Raw genomic sequence first — 20952 nt, 5'->3', positions numbered from 1 at the left:
GATGAAACGATAATATTAAGCAATACTATATAAATAAATGAATATAATAAAATAGTATTTTGGTCATATACTTCTCTACTTCTGTAAATCTAACACCACACTAATAATGTGCTGAGAATTTAATCACCAGAGCCATTAGAATAACTTGTATATTAACATAAGCCTTTAAACCATATATGTAGTTTAAATGCCACCCAGGTGTGGCTGTACTAGATATGTAGCTTTAAAAAAATCTTGCCAGAGGAAGAGAAATCATGCTTAGCAAAATAGCATTCTCATAGCTGGATCAAATTTCACTTTGCTTGGCTGCTTGAGGCAGATAACAGAGCACACTCTTGAATTCATAGCTCCCAGCCTGCCTGTAAATCCATCCTGGTAAAGATGTTCTCGTGCGAAAATGTGAACCAACAGATGGTAGAGGAAGCAGGCAACATTATACAGGGGGGGGGGGGGGGGGGGGGGGGGTTTCAGGAATTGGTGTTGGAGGTGAGGAGGAAAACCAGGCACAAAACGAGTCCCCGTGATAGGAAGTACATCCAAACTAGTGAATGAGCAACAACTTAGTCTCTGAAAAATACCTTTTTGTTGGAGTCAAAAGTCAACACATCTTCGTAATTGCTTGCCTGCGGAGACAGCGAGTGCTGACTGACCAGCCAAGAAATATGAATGATAATCCAATAAGTGGGCATAACTGTCAAGTGAGCCAATTTAATGTAGTTGTGCTAATCAAAAACAGAAAACTGTGAAGGATGTCGTGGACATGGCACTCATATATTCATGAAAATTAGTGTAAGAACAAATTCAACACATAATTATACTTTGATCAAAGTATAACCAACATTTGCTGGTTCTAGAATCTCAAATTAGGGAATTTGCCACTTTTTATTGTCTTGTGTGGTAGTATACTGAATACCTTTGGGTTTGGGACTGTTAGTTGAACAAAGCAAAACAAGAAATCTGAAGATGTCGTTATTTTCTGATCTTTTATAGACAGAACAATAAACTAAACACGACAAGCATGTGTGATAACTCAATAGGAGTATCAGTAACGATGATGAAAGCTTTATTTTAACGTCACAGCACAGGTTTGAACTGAGAGAACTGACCAAACAACATCAGCAAAAGTTCAACACTGCAACGCTCAAACACACAAAGAGCCGACCTCATCGTCAGCATTTGTCTGTCTCTCCGCTCAGATCACCACCAATCTTTTTCTTTGACCCAGCTTCCCTGCTCTCCCCCTGCACTGCAGCCCTCTCAGGCCCACAATGCTTTGGCCAGATTTGTCAGAGAAAACAACGAGGATGTGGAGCGGCAACGCAGACAGGGCTGCTGCGATGGCCAAAATGAAAACACGCTTATCTTGCCGAAGCTGATGGACGCTGTCCGCTGGCTGTCCAAATAATTGACCAGCGAGTCAAGAGGAAGTTTCAGCCTCTGAGCTTGGCCGTGTGTGCAGAACCAAGCATCAAAAATAACTGGCATAGACCCCAACCATGACTACTATTGTATAGTGACACAGATCTTTCTGCCCTGGGAGCAGAAAAAATATGTCATTCATATTCACTGTTCTACCTCATCAGTCACTAAGTGGAAATATGAAGTGGTGGGAAAGGATTGTGCAGCGTGATGATTGATGAATGTGAGATTTATCTCTACTTTCTATCACAATAACATTAACCTCTGACAGGTCCGTCAATCTCCTCAAGCAATCTAGCAAATGAAAACGCTGATTAATGCTTCGATGACACATAACCTGACTGAATTAATTTTATAATGAAATTACTTCAGGTGAGTGAAAATCATAAGAGGCATTATTCTTAAAACCCAGCTGTGAGGATTTTTCCTCTTCATATTTTTGTTGCATCTCTCAGGCCAAAGATCTTCACTGACACCTCATCTAGAGTTTACTCGCCTGAATTCAAACTCAGGCTTTATCTCTGATCGTGCATCTTCCTTTGCTAACAGTTCTCTTTGGTTCTCAGTGGAACAAACAACAAGCTGCTCTGCCTCCATTAGTCACAATAAACCACAAGTCAAGTTCCTATAACCCTGCCTGAAAGGTTCAAAGGGCTTTTCCCAAAGTCCAGGCTGACACTACCTAACAATTTTGCTGTGGGGAGTGCAGGTGTGCATCTGCCCTGAAGCCCTCATCAGTGCTGAAAGGTGATATTAGAAGGTATTAGTGAGTGGAGCAACAGGCACTTTGTCAAGTCCACTCCTTGTTTCATTCTCTGGTGTGGATAAAGGGAGGTTCACTCCCTTCTCCAAGTGCCAGGATGTTTGACTACATCTGTTCCTTCCAACAAAAATTGCAACTGGATGTTTTTTCTTTATCTTTATCTGTGTGAAAGACACGTTATCCTGCAGGAAACAACCAAACATTTTGACGTAAATCTCACACTTTTCACAATGAAACATTGTCCTTCTAGAAATCATTTTAGCGGTAGCTTCCTTATCTGTATTTGTGTGTGTGTATATGTGTGTGTATGTGTGTGTGTGGCTTCACACTGACAACATCCTGTATCTAAATCGAAACAAATATTGGATAAACATGGTAGGAGATCATTTTTCTTGGGTTGCAGAGTGTACACCAAGTATGAATTCCTGGCATGCAGGCCTTACAAATTTACAGTGTCACGTCCACGAGTGCATGATACACTTGTCGAATTGGTGATCTGTCATAGTGAGATATGTTTACATAACCGTAAGGATGCCTACATGTTTCACACAGACACACTGAGCGTGCATACACAGCACACTCATCCTGTCAAACAAACTGCAGACAGAGAGTATAAGTGGTTGGGCTGCATGACAGACGGCAATGTAGAGCTGAACGATATGGCCCAAAAATAAAAATCAGATTTTTTCACACAACCCCCAATTTACGATATTAACCGATTTTTTATCTATTTATTTTTTTTAACTCTATCAAGCAATATACTTATTTTTAAAGCATTGTTCAAAATGCAATTATTCCTTGTCATTTAAACACTTACTGGTGGGTTGTGTAGTTTGCGTCCAAAGCACTGGAGGTGGGTCCACTCATCAAGTCTCAGAGCTTTGATCATGTCCGTGCCGCTGTCTGTAGTCACGCAGACGTGTCGGTCTTCCCAGAGGTTCCACGAGCCCAACGCACTCCGTTAATGTTACCTGCTTTTGAGCAGGTGTTTTGCCGCTGTCTTGTTCAACTCGCAGTGCCATACACTTCTCCAACTCAGCTGCGTGCCTCTGTTTGAGACGCTAAAATAAAGTAGTCGTCTTGTTGCTTTTAGTTGCCACAGACTTTTGGCAAACTTTACAATGGACGGTGGTTTGCCCGATAACGGACACTGCATTTTTTTGGGAACGATCTCCTCACTTATTAACGAATGCTGCCATGTTGATCATTCACTTGTGAAATCTCGCGTTACTTTAAACAACGGAAGCTCAGTGAAGCGGTGGCGGTTCCGTACCATAATTAACCCAAGTCAAACTGAAATTCGATTTTCATTTTTGAACATAGTCCTAAACCATAAATTCGAATTAATCGATGAAATTGATTTATGGTCCAGCTCTACATCAATGCTACATCAGAAAGACGTTGGACTAACATTGTACAGACATTAAATTAGAGTTGGAAATGAAAATCGGGTTGAAGTCTAAATCCAACATTGACTAATTGACATTGTGACGCTTAGCAGACGTTTGGTTTTGCTCACGACTACAATGTTGGTATTTTTATGGTATGTTAGTTACAACACAACATTAAACCAACAAAATATCAATGTCATGTCAACACTGAATCACAACGCTGTCCAGACATTGATATTTGGTACCCGATATTCAACCAAATATCAAAGTCAAACAACGTTGGCGGCCAACTGCATGCCTGCAGGGCTAACAAAGTGTTGAGGATGCCATGGCTAAAAGTGCATCAAAAACTAGAGTCAGGTTGACTTAAGAGAGCTGCTACTGTGGAACCACTTGAGCTTTTTCTCTTGGATCTGTATGTATTGCACCTTTCCAGAAGCTTCCTCTAAAGTATCAGTCTGCTTGTATCACTGATGTAATGTTTCAGCCTCCCAGCGTTGCGTGCAAGTGTTCAAGTGGCAGCAGCTGCCAGCCCTCACCAAAACTCAACACCGCCAACTTTTTAATGGGACATTAATCCTCCAGTCGGTAGTCAGAGAGGATGTCAGTGGTCTAAATGGTTCACTCGTAAAGGATTTTGGTATTCTATGTTAGTTATGCATAGTTTAAAGATGTTTGGAATTAGTCTAGAATTAATCTCACATTATACTGCCAGTCACCACAGAGATAAATGGGTTGAACAGAATATTTGTGGTTTCGTTCCAATGGCTTAGAGCTTTACAGTTGTCAGTTCTGGTCTTGTTCACTGTAAATACCTAGTTAAAGTAAAATTCCATGGTTTCCTTTTTATGTGTTTGTTCTTTTACTACAAATCACATATACTTTAAACTCCTTACTGGCATTTTTCAAAGCAAAAATTGTTTATTTTCAGTTGTTTAATTCAAATTTCCTGCCCTGAAGGCAGCCAATAGTTTACATTTCAGTGAAGTATGAACACCAACTTAAAGAAACATGAAACGACCTTAAGAAACAGTGTATAATCCATCACAATTAAAATGATGTATCCTTTTATTACACTAGAGTTACATTAGAAGAAGAAAAAAAAGAAGAAGAATGCATTGTTTGAAAATGGTTGTAGAGATAAAACATGCCACAAGTGTTCCAGGGAACGCTGTACAACTCTCTGTTACTGTACCTCTATCAGTCTTAATTATCATGTCAGCATATTTTCCAACACACACTTGGGACTTTAAATCAAGTCTGAGTCCTGTTTCCATTTCTTAAAGTTGAAATCGATTCCCCTTATATAATGGTATATTTACAGCAGCCTTGGCAGGACACAGAGACATAGCTCTTTATTTAGTTGGCATCAAATCAGAACAGAGATACTTGGCTCTTCGACAGCACCGTGACCTCCCTGAACGGACTGACCCGGTGCTTCCCTGACTGTCCTCATGACGACTCATTAAAACTCCGTTCACTCATACAAGTCAACCAGTGCAGTCCACTCCCTTTTCATCCTGTGTGAAAACAGAGGAGTGAGTATGTATTGACTGAATCACTTGTTTTTATCCAGAATAATTTTTGGAGATATAAAAGTTTATCACCATTGCCTCACCACACTGACTTCCAGCATTATTGTGGCTAACCTTGTAGCTGCAGAACCCACAAGATATCATGTTTGCCTTCCAGCACCAAAGAGGAGTTGATGTGGCCATTATTCTCCATTTTTTGGTGCCATGATTACCTTCTTCCCTATGGGCGCCTGTAGACGGACAATAGAGCCAAGCAAGCCTTGTCCCCTTTGACCTCCCCCACTCCTATTCACTTTTTTGCTCAGGCAGCATCAGATGGTAATGGATAGCCATAGGAACTCTATGGAGTCTGTGTTCTCTACCAGACAATGTCTTTGGGGACTCCGGTGGAGGCTAACGTTGTGGTGTCTCCCTTCATATTATGTCTATTGACAGGCAAGGACCACCGTGACACCAGGAAGAGAATTAGCCATTGATACCTTACCAGGGGTGAAACAGGAGTCTCATTATAGATACAGAGGAAGATATAGCCACATAGAGAGCAGCTATACACCAGGGGTTTGTGCAGCGTGATAAAAGTACAAGTTGTAAAGAGAGTTTAAGCTTTTTGGACAAGAAAGAGAGAGCTGTGTTATCATTTTGATTATCCTTTATTATTATGAACCACCATGATAAGAAGGGAGGTAGGAATAAACTGTCATATACCAAGATCACATCACCATTACTGACCAACAGCTCAAAACTCAGAATATATTACAGTTTCAATGATATAAAACTAATAATATATATAATATAAATAATATATAAATGTATAAAAAAATATCTAAATATAAAACTCCAAATTTGAGAGGTTTGATCCAGAAAATTATTATTTGATTATCAAAGTAGTTGTCGATTTATTAATTCTCTGTCAATCAGTTGACTGATCAACTAATCATCTCAGCTTTTGACATTTTCATATCAACCATGGGACTTTTCATCTAGAGCTGCAACTAACAACTATTTTTATTATTGATTAAGCTATTGATTACGTTTTCAAGTAACTGAGTGACCATTTAGTAGTATTAGTAATCCATTTAATTGCTGTCAGTCAAACATTAATTTTTTTTATCTATTCACTTAATCACTATTGTCATCACTTTAACTTTGTAAGATGTTTACTTACCAAAGTCTATATAAACAGTTTGACAGTTCAAACAAATCAGTTATATTTGCTCATGTGAAACAAAAATACCAAAAAATATTACAATACTAAAAATTTAACTAAAAAAATGTAACAGTGTGATAATATTAATAATAGTAGTAATGTTGTATTGTGCATGCTCTGTATTGTGTATATTGTCATAATACAGCTTATTAGACTTCACATGTCAAAGGTCAGTTTCATTACATTATTCTGCTCTAAACAGTTTGTGGTTGCAGATGTTGAAAAAGCATAGCAGTGTGAATGGGAGATTCCATGTTTGCTTATGGGGTCATGCCCTGTGTCAGGCCTTCAGAGAGATCTGCCTATTGTTCCCACTACAGTGCTTAAGAGAAGTATGTGTGAGTGTGTGTGTGTGTGTGTGTGTGTGTGTGTGTGTGTGTGTGTGTACTCCCCAACCCCCTCTTCAAACCTAACCTCCCTCCCCTCCTTCCCTTTCTCTTTCACACCCTCTCAGCTGTGCTCACTCACTCATTCTGAGTCAGGCCAAAAACTGGCAGAGCAACTCCTCCACTCAGGAACTCCCGTCCTCAAGTTAACCCAGGTAGCCAGGACTTTGCAACCCACTCAGGAAGCCTCTTTTCTGGACTGCCAGAGACAGGAGTGTGGGAGAGGCATGGAGGTGGTTCATCAGGCGATTCATAGTTTACCGCAGTATGGATTATCTGACTTACTATCGTCACATCAAGGTAAAAATAATAGGTGTATTATAATACTGCTGTTTTGAGCCTGATGATAGCTTTATATGCACCGTCTCTCTACTGCAATACAATGGATGTATTTACTACAGACGTCTTTGCTGTAACAGCTGCACTTTGCAGGGGGATTAGATCATCTGGAGGTGATATCACTCATGAATCAAACAGACTCTATGTGTATAAGGGTGCCAACATTTGCAAAGATAAAAAAGGAAATATTGGTAGTTTTCATTTCCACTTTTAATCCTCACCATCCTTCCATATGAAGGAACAAACATTTTGCAGTGTAGTGTCGTTCAGCAAGTGACTTCCTGTTCTGCTGGAGGTATTTATGATGTGTGGACTTCTGAGAAGACTATCATTAGACACAATATTGAATCTCAACTTGCCCCTGCTTGCATGCAAACAAGAGGACTCTTGCAGACAAGACAGAGAACTGATACTGATGTAGTCAGGTAATATCCCATTGTATATACCTACATACACACACACACACACACACACACACACACACAGGGAGAATTATGACATATTTCTGGTCATTTAAAGCTAAGGTAGTTACAGTGTCCGCATTGTTTTCTGGGCCAGCAGCAGCTGCTTCCTCCACTTGGCAAGCAGCATAATCAGAGTCTGGAAGAACTTAACTTTCTCACAAGTCTCCCACAAAATGTATTCCACTGTTGAGAATACTGAATATTTTGTCATATAGTCAAACTGCTAGACTGCTTTGAAGGTACCAGACACCATATTTTCAGTCCTGTGTTGCTCCTAGAATGAAAATCACCACATTAAAGGAATGGTTTTACATTTTGGGAAAATGTACTTATTCGCTTTCTGGCCGAGAATCAGAAGAGAAGATCAATATCATTTTCATGTCGGTTTGTTTATTGTAAAGCTACAGCTAGGAGACAGTAAGCTTAGCCTAGCATTTACACTGGAGGTACAGGAAAACAGCGAGCCTGGCTCCGTGTCCTGGGACAAAACTCCTGCTACTTGCGCCACTAAAGCTTATGAATTAACATGTTATATTGTGTTTGTTTAATCCGTACAAAAGCGTGTTAAAATTACAAGTTCTTTTAACGGGGCTCTTTTAAGGGGGGTTGTGCTGGACTTCCTGGAGTGTTTGTGCTGAGCTACGATAATTGGTTCCTGGCTGTAGTTTATATTCAACAGACAGACATGAGAGTGGTAGAGTAGCATTTCCCAAAATATCCCAAAACTAATGTTAATATTAATTCAGTCCGTGGTAAAAGATAAGTACTCTTTATCTACACAAAATCCAATCATTGATCCTATGATCAGTACAGTACATGATGTAGAATGGACGGTCCTCTTGTCTTACAGGAGTTACTCACAGAGGTACAGGTCAGAGTGAAGTGTATCGGGGCTCCAGGTATTTGTGAGCGATTACAGCACAGTGGGATCCTTTGTTGTCTCCCACCTGTTTTGAGCCATTAGTTAAAGGCTAGTGTGCAGCTGGGTTTGGCCACTTATTAAGACCCACTGGTCACAACCAGAATGAACAGTTCTAGCTGTCTGCACTGAGTGTAAAATTATGACACACACAGAGGGAAACTATAAATAATGAGAGAGCTATCAGTGAGAGGTTGCCAGCGATGTGTTGGAGTTTTATTTGTAGATATGCAATTAGCTACTCAGAAGCGTGTTATTAATATGTTTTCTGTAATGAAATAGCATATATGTGGTTAATGTCTTTCCTTTGTTTAGTGCTATTTAGCCTGTATTAACCACAGTTTGTGGTTATTGCTGTAATAATATCCAGCTGGAGCACAATTTTTCTTGTATGTAAGTGGATGAAACCAGTCTAAACTAAGTTGTTATTTTAATATATGCTCCGCTGCAGAGAATATTGTCATTTGAAAAGTAAAAGGGTGTGGAATTTTCTCTTTCTCTGAACTTTTATTCTTGTTTGAAGTCTAAATCAGACTGTGAAGACGGAATACTGATCTGTGTGCCTTATTTAATACAAGCTGTGCTCTGAAGTACCAGTCTGCATGCCACTGTGCTGCTGACAATTGTTCATCACTGAGTTTATAAAACTTTGGGAGCGGTTGCGTTGAAGCGGAGTGAATCAGGGGAATTGCTACAGCTGCCACGGTTGTCTCCTCAGGTACAGTCGTGCTATAAGTTAAGATTCCTTGTCTGTCTCTGCCGCTTAACTCCTGCTAGGATTGGTCTCATTTAAGAGGCGATGATTGGGGGAGGGAGGTTGCGGTGCCAGTCACACCATAAGTAGTCTAAGAATTATGTGGTGGAGAGTAATACTTCCAGGCAGCTTAACCACAGCTAGTAGAGAATCTGTCAAAAGGCAGCCTCCAGTCATTTTATTTAGCGGACGGATGGGGAGAATTTGCCCACAGGCGACAAGATGATAGTTGAGCTTAATGTTTTTTTATCTTTCTTTCTAAATCTTGATGGCTATGAAAGCTGCAGACAGGGGCTTGAAAAGCTAATATTTATTCTTCACAGGGATGTGGCTTTAGTTTTCTCTGATTATCCATTTATCTGATAGTGGAGTCAAGACACTGATTGACCTTTACATGTCTGTGGTCAGAACACAATGCAGCGTTATCTGGAAATGCTGGGTGTTTGTGAATGAGCCAAAAATTGATTGTCCAAACAAGTTTGCACTAAAACTTTTCTATTGACTTACATAATAACGCAAATGGGACACTATTCATCCATGTGTGGAGCAGTCAACAGCCAAACTGATAACATGCAGCTTGTAGATTTGAGTCCAACCCCTTTGCTTGAGAAATTAAGCTCTTGGGCACAAAGTGAAGCTTCTGGTGCCAGTAACTCCTTGTTCCTCAGCAAGCCAGGCAACCTCTCCCAGACAACAAAACTTACTGTCTACACACAAAGACAGCCAGTATTATTTTGCTGTCAGCCTACGTGTATTGTTAGTTTATGACGTATTATAGTCCCACAACTCTGGATTTGGCTTATTGTTCAAGTCTGTGTTTCAAACAGCCTGAGAATGGTCGTCCATCCTACTGCTTTTTCCTCCATTAGAGGCAATGTGCCAGGGGATATTCTGTCACTATACACCCATAACATTAATATTTATACTATAAAAATATTCATAAAGGCTAGAGAAGGCTTTCCAAATGTGTTCCTCAGTCATAGAGAAATCTGAGGAGGAGCTCCCTCAGAGGTCTTGTAATGATAGTTTTCAGGGTTTTCACCAGGAAATCGTCCATGTGCTAAGTGTGTTTGACATTTCACCCGCTTTATAAACCAAGTGGCAGACTCAGCCACTGTGGAAGAAAGTTGAGCATCAACAGGAAATGGCAGGAGGAACAGGAGTGTGTTGTAATGGCCATGGTATGCTGTATAATCCTGTTGCATGCTTGTTTAACAGCTTCACAACCGTTTGTTTCCAAGAGGAAATGCTGCCTCTTCATGCAAGTAATGGAAACAGAGGCTGTGTATTAAAGGCTGATTCATCTTAAATATGGGCAGAAGCATTCGCAGGGACAGCAGGGAATCACAAATCATTTGCATGACAAATAACAGGAACAATGATGACAGGGTGGGGATGCCGGTGACTGAAAAACCTTTGCATGCCAAATGGGCCAGTATGACTAATCGGTGTCACTGTGGAATCCCTCTGACAGATCCACTTCAGAGGTCAACACAGAGAATCAGATTGATCAGGGTTCAGTAACATGACATTTTGACCAACAGTGTAATTGAGCTTTCTGAACAAATACATTAGGGCAGCTCATAGAAAGCATTCCAAGAATTGTATGGAAAATCATTTTCTTGATACAAGAATTAGAGTAATTAAAGATTAAAGATTAATGTGCCTATTTTGTCTTGTTGTGAGACAGAGACAGTAGTTTTTGCACTGAAAGCAGGTCCACTGACCCATCTCAGAGCCGGATGACGAACAGGTTAATGATTTGTTATTTTGCATTATGTTTGTATTAGATTTTTTCCCTGAGCAGATTTGGACCAACACTGGAAATTATGCAAAAAGCACAACAAAGTGTATTTTCAGACACCCACAGTCTAATAAATCACTGCAAAAATATCCTGCACCTGCTGGGACAAGGTAACCTGAGATGTTAGTTGTGGCTAAAGAGGCAGACAGCTTCCCTAATTAATATGAACTTGTCATCGTTATTTCCCTTTATCTATTCAAGTATGCATGTTTTTTTTAAATATTACATTGATCACTTCTTTTGTTTTCTGTTTGTTTTTGGTCATGTTTGTCAGTGATTTACATAATTTAAATATTCAAGATGCATTCATATGCACGTTCTACAGTAAGAAGACTGTACAGATCAGTTTTGTGGGAATAAAAAAAAGGAAAAAGAAAAAACCAAAACAAACAAAACTAACAGAACTGTGTACCTAAAGTTTGATAGTGTATTCCTCCATTATTACCCACAAACTATTAAAATCTGATCAATCAGCCAAACCGACAGCCAAACTGTAAGTTATATTATTATGATGAACACTAGCACTGTAGCCTAGGTAGTGAAATATGAATGTAGTGACAACACATTGTAGATTTTAGTCATAAAAATATAGAATAATGTCAGTCTTACCTTTTAAATGTCTGTAGCCTTTATATAACTACCTCTGTAAAGCCTTCTGTCGGGGTGGGTCTGGGGGGCTTTTTGCTTCGCACTCCAAAAAAGCTTGGACCGGCCCTGGCCGTCACTCACGGTCTCAGTGGACACACCAACAGATCGATATTCTCTTCCTCTTTGGATTAAATCGGTTATTTTATCAGCGGATGTGTGGAGCTCGTCACAGGACAAGGATTTGGGGTTAATAATCAAAACGTGAAGCGCTGTTTCGAGGGTTTTGGAGAGACGGAGCTTTCACACCGGCTGGAGAATCACTCACATGTGCGAGTAGGCAAGTGAGCTGCACATTTACCGGTGAGTGCTTCGCTTCGTTGCTGTTTTGTTGACAAACACCATGAATCCGCTGCGCGCCACAGGAAGGGGAAACATGACATGACATCGTGGATTTGAATCCATGAGCTGAAGCTTCTATGTTTTTGTCATGAATGGACAAAGTGGCACACGTCCAAATATTCATGGAGATGATGTGATAAGTTTATTGTCGATACAAACGTTGCCCTGCACGTTCACGGCTAAAGATGTGGGTGTGATTGATAAAGTTAATCGATTGTGTCTACTCCATGTGAGGTGTAATTAATGGCTCTGAGAGGAAGTCAATAGCGGGTAGTGACTAATCACTGGATCAGGGACAGAGGAAACTAGGCTACCGTTAAAATGAAGGACTTGATTCCGCTTATCAAGATAAAGGTGAAAACTCCAGTATCTTTAATATGAGAGTTGAATTTCAGCCATGAATAATCCACTTTCACAGTAACTCCAGGCTCAATGTGGTTTAATGGATGGATGGATAATGCGTGAATGGATGATTGGTGCTGTACTTTTGTAATTATATTTTATCTATAACCATATAAGCAACATTCATCTGTTAGACCTAAACACTGTGCAACCTGTGACTTTTCAAACTCATAAACAGCAAATGACGTTTCTCTGTTAATTTAAAAAAAACTCAAATTGATAATGGATAAACGCTGCAACTACTGATTATCTTAATTATCCAATAATCTGCTGATCATTTCTCAATTAACCATCTTCAAAGTCTATAAAATGTCAAAGGAATGGTGAAAATGTGCCTGTTACAATTTTACAATGCCTAAGTTTCCATCTTCAAATGTATTGTTTTGCTTAAACAACAGTCAGAAACCCAAAGATATTCATCAACCAGAAACAGAGATTTGTTACAAATTAATTTTGTGTAAGTCAACTCAACAACTCATTTATCATTTCAGCTCTAGCTTTATTATTGTGATAGTGACCAATAAAGGAACATGTTGAGGTTAGCACAGAGTAACATCAGTGATTCTGAAGAGCACTTGATGTTGAAACTCCTCATCTGCAGCCAATAAGACAAACAAACAAGTTGCCTCATATATAAACTTGCAGACACAAACACACAGCTACACATACATGTCACTAAATCACTGACTCACACAGTACAGCACTTATTGCTGATGAGGAAGTGGCATTGTTTTATGGGAGAAGAATCAGTGACATGACCCTGCATATCTGCAGACGCTCCAGCTAAACCTTACAATGACTCCTCATCTGAAACCTCATTTCTGAAAGAGATATATTGTATTTTATATGAGATCGAAACATGCAGCTGTGCTTAGGTCCATTATTGTCACAGAGTTTGCACCGCCTGTGTTTGTGAAGGGAGCTTTTAGTGGATAACACTCTGTGGACATGCTGAGTGCCACATAGGGCAAACACTGGCATCTGCTGCCTGCTAATGAGATCTCATCAAGACTGACACAGAGCATCAATCTCACTCCACCTCTCTGACACACCACAACCATACAGCTGTCATCCTACAACTTATTCATTGTTATTCCGAACTGTGCTTGTTGTAAAATTTAGGGGTTAATTCACTTTAATTGCACATAATCAAAGATGTAAATCAGTTCTCCAATTCATAATAGTGACACCGATAACAGTGACCTTAAATTTGAATTGTTTGTTGACAGCACAGAGTGCTGAGAGATGGAAACAATTAAAAGATATTGAATTAATTACACAATGAGAAATATGGATAATTGTGCATATGTAACCTACTAAGTGTCCATGGCAACATCCCATTATGGTGGCTCTAACTTCACTTCTCTTTTGGTTTGTTTTACAAACCCGTTCCACTCAGAATATTCACTCAATAGTAAATTTCTAGTCCTTTCGGCTCCTAGTGGTGAACCTGAGCCTTTAACCTGCCCCTCATTTTCTGCTGTCTATAAATAGTATTTGTATGCAACACGCAGATCTCATCCTTGGCGACAATCAATGGAGCGGGATCCATTCATGATCAAAGTCATGAATAATTCAACCATTGTGTGACACACCGGTTGTCTGTTAATAGCTCATCTCTTCCCATAATAGAGCAGGTGCGTCCCTGTGAAATGCCATCAGTCGCTGTTTGTTTGTTTCATCCCACTAAAGCTGAAGCGGAGCTGTGCAAATGGTTCTGTTGTCATAGCAATCGCTGCAACCAGATTCGTTATGTGAAACAGGTCCACTCCAATCTGTCCGGTATCACATGACGGCAGATTGCTCGTGGCCATTATCCACAAGTGAAATCAGGATACAGAGCCTGCCTCTAATGGAACAGACACTCCTGCCCTGAGATATAAACATTTCTTTGATTTATTACTGCGGGTGAGTTAAAAGGGCAGTGTGTGTGTGCTGTGTGTGTGCGTGTGTGTGTCCAAAATTGACATATTTTAAGAGACTTCAGGTTAGGTTAGGTTCAAGTAAATTATCATGTCATGTAAGGATATTTAAAGTTCCCCTCCACTCAGAAATGAGTTTTACTTATTGTAACTTCACCTGGATGTTTGACTTTCACTGTGCAGAGTGATGTATGTGCAGAGTTTGACACTAGAAGGCGGCTTTCACATTTATCTAAAGGAGTAAAGTCTGTGCTCACCTCGACTCTTGAGTTCATGGCATTTTCATACAATCATGATTTTGTGACCTCACAACTAGTGCCAGAGCTGACTGTGGTCCAATATGCAATTTACACAAATACAAGTGTAATGTGGAAACTGGAAGCCTCCAGTGCTCATACAAAATATCTTGTTTAGTTGTTAAACTTTTGAAATGAACATTTGCATATTCACAGAATGTTGATTTTTTTAAACATCTGTTATGAAGGAGCAGGAGCAGATGTAATATCAAGAATTTTATATCGAGGTTACCCAAACTATTATTCCAAGCATGTCTGGAAATTATGTCTAGAGGGAATCTTTAACTTTTTAAAATGTTTTGAAAGTAATCAGATGGGCAGAACGCTCTACAATTCTCTCAACGGTTTGTTTCCCAGCAAGATTTTGGCCACTAGGGAGACTTCATTATGTGGAGGATGTATTAATCATCTCTGTTTCTCTCTCCATCATGTGAACAGGGGGAGACAGAGAGCGGATGACAGCCAACCATGAGACCTACCTTCTTATGGCCAGCACCCAGAATGACATGGAGGATTGGGTGAAGACAATCCGCAGGGTCATCTGGGCACCTTTTGGTGGAGGTCAGTATACACACAACCGCAACCAGATGCAGTGCTGCTCAGAGGGCGTATTGTAAGGCGCTCAATCGACAATCACCACTCTTCGGCAGAAGAGAAAAACTTACAAATAGGCCCTTTAACTAAAGACTAATAGCACAAACTTAAGTTGCCTTGTGCACAGTGACAATAGTGTGACCTATAATAAGTGTGGTGCACAGTAAAAAATGAGCAGGTACAATGCTGCATTTATAGACAGTAAAGCCAAATATACATGTGTACATTACCTTTCTGTACTACTGTGATTACATATCACAGTTTTACTTCTTTAAATAGAGGCCTATAAGAAATAGTTGACATAAGAAAGAGTTTTTTATGAAATGTTTTTATTACTACGAGTTTGTTGGCAGGTAAAGCAACAGGTTGCCTCTTTTTTTTCTTCCTCCACGTTTCATTCCACATGGCAGTGTCCTGCCACACATCGGCTGCATCACCACAATACCTGACTTCATAATGCACAGACAGGTTTAGTCGTTTGAACATTTCCTTCGTCTTTTCAAACCAGTATCCTTGAAACTCCTCTCTCGTGTTGCATGTCATCGTCCTCCATGTTTGTTTTTGCTTCCCATCCGGCCTCCGCATGCTAATAAACAAAGGAAATTAATGTGGTAAAATCAATTACGTGTTTCAAATAAACCATCAAACAACGGCGATGTAGTCACCATCAAATAAACAGTGATTCATAGCTGAGGTGCATGATGTTGTAATTGTTCTCATGACGTTGTTCCTGACTTCGGTGGCATCAGTGTGTTGATCGCTGAATCCCCCGCTGCGCCGCTGTGGCTTGTTATTGACCGTGCTGGCAGACATTGGCCTACATTGTGTACGAGCAGGGCACAAGTGCGGCATTTGTGAGCTGACGGGCAGTTGAGGCAGCTCTGGGTGACACAGTGAATAGATGAGGCAGAGCTGGCCCCTCTGTTTTCAGTGCAGGGAGTTTGATGTCTATTGCAGTTGACTGCTCTTGAAAAGGACGAGCCATTTGTCAAAGATGCCACAAGAAAGGTGGCTCCACGTTGGAGCGGAGCCTGGCTTTCTCTGTCTCACACACACATATATGAAGAGCACACACACACACACACACACACACACACACACACACACTCTCATATTCCAGCCTTTCACATTTTGCAGTAGCAGCAGAGACCATCTGAGCCCTGATTGGCCCTGAAGTGGGATTCTGTTCAGAGAGTGACAGACAGGGAGGGAGCTCCCAAAGCCAAGCCCCTGTGTGTGACCCACACAAGAGCTTGGAGCCCCTAACAGTTTGCTGTCATGTTTGCTGTAATGTGGCGCTGAATGCCATGATGCTGAATTAATTACAGGCCTGCTTGTACAAACAGTTGGACAGGGGAGAGCTTGAAGCCAGACCTTTGAGAAATGTGCAGCTGTGGCCTCTCCATCTGGATCTTTGGAGATTTATTTCATGGTAATTACCAGCTTGTTTATCTGTAACTTGGGAAAGAGCTGACATTTTAAATTGAAGCGCTGTGACTGTTGTTGCTGTTGGATTGATACTGTGTAAGAAATTAAAAAGGCAAATTTAAACTCGAAATTAAAACACTGCAGTGCCCCATTTGAGTTTGTTTTATTATGAAGGTCACACATTTTACAGCTTAGATTGAGAATTTCCAGACCGTTTCATTCATTTTTTGTCTAATAATTGGGGTGCAGTGAAATTCAGTAATGGCAGAGGTCATGATAATAATTTCCACACATCAGCTCAACCAACCAGAGACACATTTTTTTGTCAGTTTGGAGAAAACCTTCTGTACACAGTCTTCTCTTTCTGGCATGTGTTGTATCCGTTTCAGTCTCGCTCCCAAACCATTTAATTTAGTTTAAAAAAGTGAAAAAAGCAAAGCTAAAAGTATGTGATGGTTAAATGTTATTTAGTTATGGATTGGACTTGTGAAAACCAGACATGAGCTGAATTGAATCAGAGCTAATATGAGCCTTAAAGTGGAGTAGAAAAGTTCTTTGGCATAATATCAAGGTTTGTCAAACTCGTGTTGAGTGAGTGATACTTGAGGTTAGATGGTGTTTACCTGCGATATATATTCTGCCTCTGAGCCCCAAATTGAAACACTCTGTTCCTTAGAGCTGCGATATCACACTGGTTGAACTGAACTGAGTAATTCCCATTTGTAATTATATCGTGTTTCATGATTTCAAAGTGATAGCAAGCTTTTAGGAAGATGAAAATGAGCCCAGTGGATTTCATATTCAGTAGTTGTCTATAAATATGTCATGATCAGAATGATATCCCTGCAAATATTTATACACCCTTAAGCCCCTGGGCTTCACTTTGGTTGTGTTCTGGTAAATTTAACGTCAGAGTTATTTACCATGAATAACATCTGTCTGCATTACTGTGAAGAATTTGTCATATTTTGCAAGATATCTCATGATCCAATGGCTTTCCAGGTTGCATGGTTTAATATTAATATTTGTTCTGTCTGTTCTCGTCTCCAAAATAGCAGTGATCTCGTCTTCTTCTAGTGTGCTCTGGTGGAGAACTTATTATTCTTGCTTGAGATACACAGCATAGGTTTTTTTTTTCTGTGTCAGTGTATAGTTTGAGACACACTAAAACAGCTAAGGTTGTTTTGCTCCCCTGTAGTTCGCTATGAATATGTTATATTAACATTAAGCAAAGCAAGGAATTATTTAAGGAACGTTCATCCAACTGTACCACAGAAGAAGAAGCAAAGACGAGGAAATTTAGATAGGAATAGTCTGTGTTGTGTCTGGAGCTCTCTCTCTATGTGTGTGTGTGTGAGAGCGCTGAAGGAACCTGTTGAGTGCCTGCAGTGTGGAGGTCTCACTCTCACAGCATGTGCCAAAGCCTCTGCGGTTTGTGGTACGACCCAGTCCAAGTGGGAGCCGCAAACACGCATATAAACACATGCACAGCCAGTGTATAAGCCGGTTCACACACAACACTTACACATGTGACCCGGGAAAACATTCCTAGACTCATGACCAGAACGTCTGGAGGGATGACCTCGTTTTCATTCAGTCACTTTTTTCTCGTTTGTTCTCTGATGCTCTTTTCAACATGTGTGTGAGGATATTCATCCGTCTTCACTCTGCGGCGCCGCTCGACTTATCTGCATTTCACTCTGATCCATCTAAGATTCGGAAAATGGATACACAGCTTCAAACGTTTCTTGGGAATTTGTGACTGTTTACTGTTTTGTCTTATTTGGGTTGCTGTAAAGATCGAATTGGAAACGTCCCCAAAGTGACTGACCCGGAGGAGAAAGAAGAGAACGCAAGACTCCGCTGTTCACTTCTGAGCAGCTTGTTTTCAAATGAGAGATGATTTACTCAGAGATGGAAATGAGGACAGTTTGACCTGCTATCCAACCCATGCATCTTTTTGATTTCTGCACTGATTATCTGCTTTCTGTCATAACTGCAAAAAAAGAAAAAAAAACTGAAGCTGGTTCTCGGAAAATGCCAGAATGCAGGCGCTTTAAATTCTGCACCTCTGCTATGTTATCTTATCACAAATTTATTAATAGGCATTTCTTCCGGAAGCTTACAAGGTGTGTCAGTGTCAAGAGGGGTGAGTGTGACAACAGCTGATACAAACGTGTGTTAGTTTAAGTCTGACTCTTTTAATGAAGCATTTGCATTTCTTTACCAGGGAAGCCACATTCTGAATTGATCAATTATTGTGTAATGTTCATATTTAGCAGCAGTTGTTTTTAAGCCGTCGCATGCTGTGTCAAATGTTGTCAAGAGCACGAGGATCCCGGTAAGCTCGGTCGAATTCAGTCACCGTGCGGTACCTTGTTGTACCACGTGTGTGCATGTGTGTGGGTAGCCTCTGTCTGTATCTAGAGACCGGAAAAGTATGCAGATCCAAATCTCTCAGGAAGGCTGCCTTAATCCCCTCTTGTGTTGCGTCCACATGAGACAGCTACAAATGGAAATCAGCCCCCTCCCCTTTTTTTTTTTTTTTTTTTACAGCGACTGCCTCAGACAAAAGGCGAGAGTTGCTCAGCAGGAAGTTAGAGATTTGATCATCAGACTAAGGCTTTGTGGGTGTACATATTTTTTGCTTGGACTGTCTGGCCGACCTTATCATAAATCTTTTTCAATCGATTTAACTGCTCCCTTTGATGTGCCTCGAGCTGTAGATGGTATGCTAATGCTTTTTTTTTTTCTCTTTTGTAATTCTTAAAAAAAAAAAGCCCCTTTCACATTGGGAGAGAAAGTTAGAGAGTGTAGGACATTAAACAGTATGAATATTTCAAAAGAAAAAATACAACTAATTAGCTGTAAAGAGCCACATTATATACATCTTTGCTGTGTTGAAGTCACTCTCTTAAGAGCTTATTCTCCCATTGAGAGTGACTGTTCTACAGTTTGTGTCAAAATAAAAGCTTGGTCGTTATGAATAAATGTTCAAATATGGAGTGAAAACAGAATCGTCCGATGCTGATTTGTTGTAGCCATTGCTATTTATCAATCTTGTACCAGTATTAAGTGTTTTTGTCTTGTGTTTCAGGGATCTTTGGTCAGAAGCTGGAGGAGACGGTGCGGTATGAACGCCGGTTTGGGAACAAGCTCGCCCCTATGCTGGTAGAGCAGTGTGTGGATTTCATTCGGCAGTGGGGCCTTCAGGAGGAAGGTCTATTCAGGCTGCCCGGACAGGCCAACCTGGTCAAAGAGCTGCAGGATGCCTTCGACTGTGGAGAAAAACCCTCTTTTGATTGGTAAGGAAACGTGGTTGGATTTCCTCAGTGCATTTTACTGTGAAGCTGATATGTTGAGATTGTTGACGCGTCAAATTCTGCACCTCTTGGACCACACGGGTGCTCCCGGTGGACTGGATCGAAAGTTTACAGAAGTACAAAGAATTAAAAGTGAGTGAGTGTGGCATAGGGTTTAGATGTATCTAGTTTGCAACCTGTGTCACACAACAAAGACATTGGGAAGGATCCACTGTGACAAAATTTAAATCTGGCTCCAAATTTAAAGGTAAAAGCGTAAAAATCACAAAAGGAAAGCGTGTTTTCAATTTAATTTTAATGTCAGATTTGCATACATCTTCTGCTCATCATTATCGAACATGATGTTTAATCAGTCTATACTCATTTTACTTGTGTTCCTGCCAACGTTCTCCAGGACCTGTGCTGTGATTAACTGACAGATAGTTATGGATGCTTTGTCTTTATCACACTGAAGGGTAACAGCTGGTAAACGTGGGAGAAAATACATTTTTTTGTGAAAGCTCCGTCCACATTTTACCTCTTCCGTGCAGCGCAGCATTGTAAAAGCAGTGATCTAATGTCTTTCTCACAGCAGATACTTTATATGTCAAAGCAGGAAAATGTTACATGTGGTTAATAAGGTTAATAACGATGACGGCATTAGATTTAGTTTTGTTAGTTATGGGATGCTGCATTCGCTGACTCAGTGAAACACATGAAACTGATCAGTCGTTCATGTTGATCATTTCCACCTGTGCTTCTCCTGCTGTGACAACTCAGTGTGTTTACGGAGAAAAAGGCCTGTATTTGTCACGTGTTCAGAAGAGTAGGAACATCTTGGGTGGATATTTCTTAACGAATACCAAACTACTCAATTTAATTTGAGTAGAAGAGATCGTCTACAATAAGTCGATCAAATCTTAAATCAATCAATAAAGCATTTTAAGCCTTTGATTAGCCTCTTTCTGTTTAGTCTGCACCAGCAGTAGAGAGAAGACTTGTGTCTGGATTGAACATCCTTTCCTTCAAAGAAGAGTTAT

General features: G+C 40.3%; 1 protein-coding gene across 4 annotated transcripts in view; it reads left to right on the top strand.

The window, feature by feature from the left end:
* Nucleotides 1–20952, top strand: part of arhgap24 (Rho GTPase activating protein 24) — a 67098-nt gene that overhangs the window by 39329 nt on the left and 6817 nt on the right. For 2 of the 4 annotated variants that reach the window (XM_023408667.2, XM_023408669.2), the window contains 2 exons: nt 15027–15149; nt 19708–19915. In XM_023408667.2, coding sequence (XP_023264435.1) covers nt 15027–15149; nt 19708–19915 — 331 coding nt within the window. Of the gene's footprint in view, nt 1–6809; nt 7002–11744; nt 11930–15026; nt 15150–19707; nt 19916–20952 lie in introns of those variants that run through there. The other 2 variants (XM_023408668.2, XM_023408670.2) reach the window with 2 other exon arrangements.

This window comes from Seriola lalandi, unplaced genomic scaffold (assembly GCF_002814215.2).
Source record: "Seriola lalandi dorsalis isolate HSWRI2012SDOR001 ecotype SW California unplaced genomic scaffold, Sedor1 jcf7180002054370, whole genome shotgun sequence".
Classification (NCBI taxonomy): domain Eukaryota; kingdom Metazoa; phylum Chordata; class Actinopteri; order Carangiformes; family Carangidae; genus Seriola; species Seriola lalandi.
The sequence above is the reverse complement of the archived record's forward strand: the minus strand, read 5'-3'. Positions and strand labels throughout refer to the sequence as shown.